Genomic DNA, 1240 nt, shown 5'->3' with positions numbered 1-1240 from the left:
GTCCCCTCCCCCCTCTTCCTTCTCCACTTTCTTCCTGACCTCGGAGCGTTCCAAAATGGCCTCCACCATCCCGGCGGCCTCGGCGCACACGTGTTCCTCCAGCAGGCAGGTAGCGCCAGAGCCTCGCGGCTCGGCCTGCGAGAAGGAGCGGAGGGCGCTCTTACACAGCTTCTTGTGGAGGGTCCAGGCTGCGCCGTACTTCTCGCTGAAGGTCATGCTGGTGCCGCCGGCGACCGCCGAGAAGGTGAAGAGGTCGGGCCGTCCGGCGAAGGCCTCGCCTTGCCGTACCAACGCCTGCCTGATGGTGGCGTGGCCGCTCAGCACCACCACCGGCAGCGAGCCCAGACGCATCCGGAACACGTCGCCATAACGCCGCCGCAGACGGGTGAGCGACAGGTGGATCTGGCCGCCCATCTGGAGCAGGTTGCCCACCACGGGCCAGGGGGTGGGGCCCGGGGGCAGGGTGACCTGGTGGGGAGGTGGCTGCCGGCTCCGGCCCCGGAGGGCCACCAGGAGCAGGGTGAGGGCACACAGCCCCACGGTGACACCAGAGAGAGGCCCCCAGCAGGAACCATCCTCCTTGGGGAATAAGTAGCCCAACGTCAGCCTCATGGTGATGGAGCAGTCAGACAGGGCCGCAACACATACACGCACGCCCAGCGTAGGAACTGGAGAGAGAGAGAGAGAGAGAGAGAGAGAGAGAGGTTTAGTGAAAACAACACAAAGCAAAGTAAGACATGAAGGGAGACACAGGCAAGTCGCAGGCAAGAGAGAGAGAGAGAGAGAGAGAGAGAGGCACAGTATAGTATTAAGACGGGCTTGAACTTGGAGGAGAGACAGACCTGGTCTAAAAATAGGCCTACTCTGATTAATAAAAATAAAAAAAGAAGAAAAAAAAGAACTGAAAAGCCATAGGATAATATTGGAAAATAATATTGAAGTTATGCACTTTCCGTTAATATAAAATAATTATTAGGCTAAATTATTCACAATTTAGGTTGCAATTTACGCACGTCGTAAGTAAATCAAAATTGCTCTTCTCTGTGGCAGGCTCAATCCCACCAAAATATCTAGGCTATATATATCCTACATGTTAAAACGAAGAATAAAGTATGTTAAAAGCAATCTAAAATAGATACTCACCGGAGTCCAACTGTGAACGATTTCTGAAGTCCCTCTAAAAAGTTGTTGGCGAGGAGAGCGCTCTAATGAGCCGCGGTTTGACCCCCAGCAAAGTGAA

At 54.2% G+C, this 1240-nt stretch overlaps 1 protein-coding gene across 1 annotated transcript in view; it reads right to left on the bottom strand.

Moving 5' to 3' along the window:
• Window positions 1–612, bottom strand: part of cyp1d1 (cytochrome P450, family 1, subfamily D, polypeptide 1) — a gene marked incomplete at both ends in the record, with an annotated part of 4795 nt that extends 4183 nt beyond the window's left edge. The window contains one exon of the mRNA XM_084457480.1: window positions 1–612. This exon is cut by the window's left edge and continues 291 nt beyond it. Within this exon, the coding sequence (XP_084313606.1) occupies window positions 1–612 (612 nt within the window).
• Window positions 613–1240: the final 628 nt, after the last annotated feature.

Source organism: Borostomias antarcticus (genome assembly GCF_949987555.1).
Source record: "Borostomias antarcticus genome assembly, chromosome: 23".
NCBI classification, from domain to species: domain Eukaryota; kingdom Metazoa; phylum Chordata; class Actinopteri; order Stomiiformes; family Stomiidae; genus Borostomias; species Borostomias antarcticus.
The sequence above is the reverse complement of the archived record's forward strand: the minus strand, read 5'-3'. Positions and strand labels throughout refer to the sequence as shown.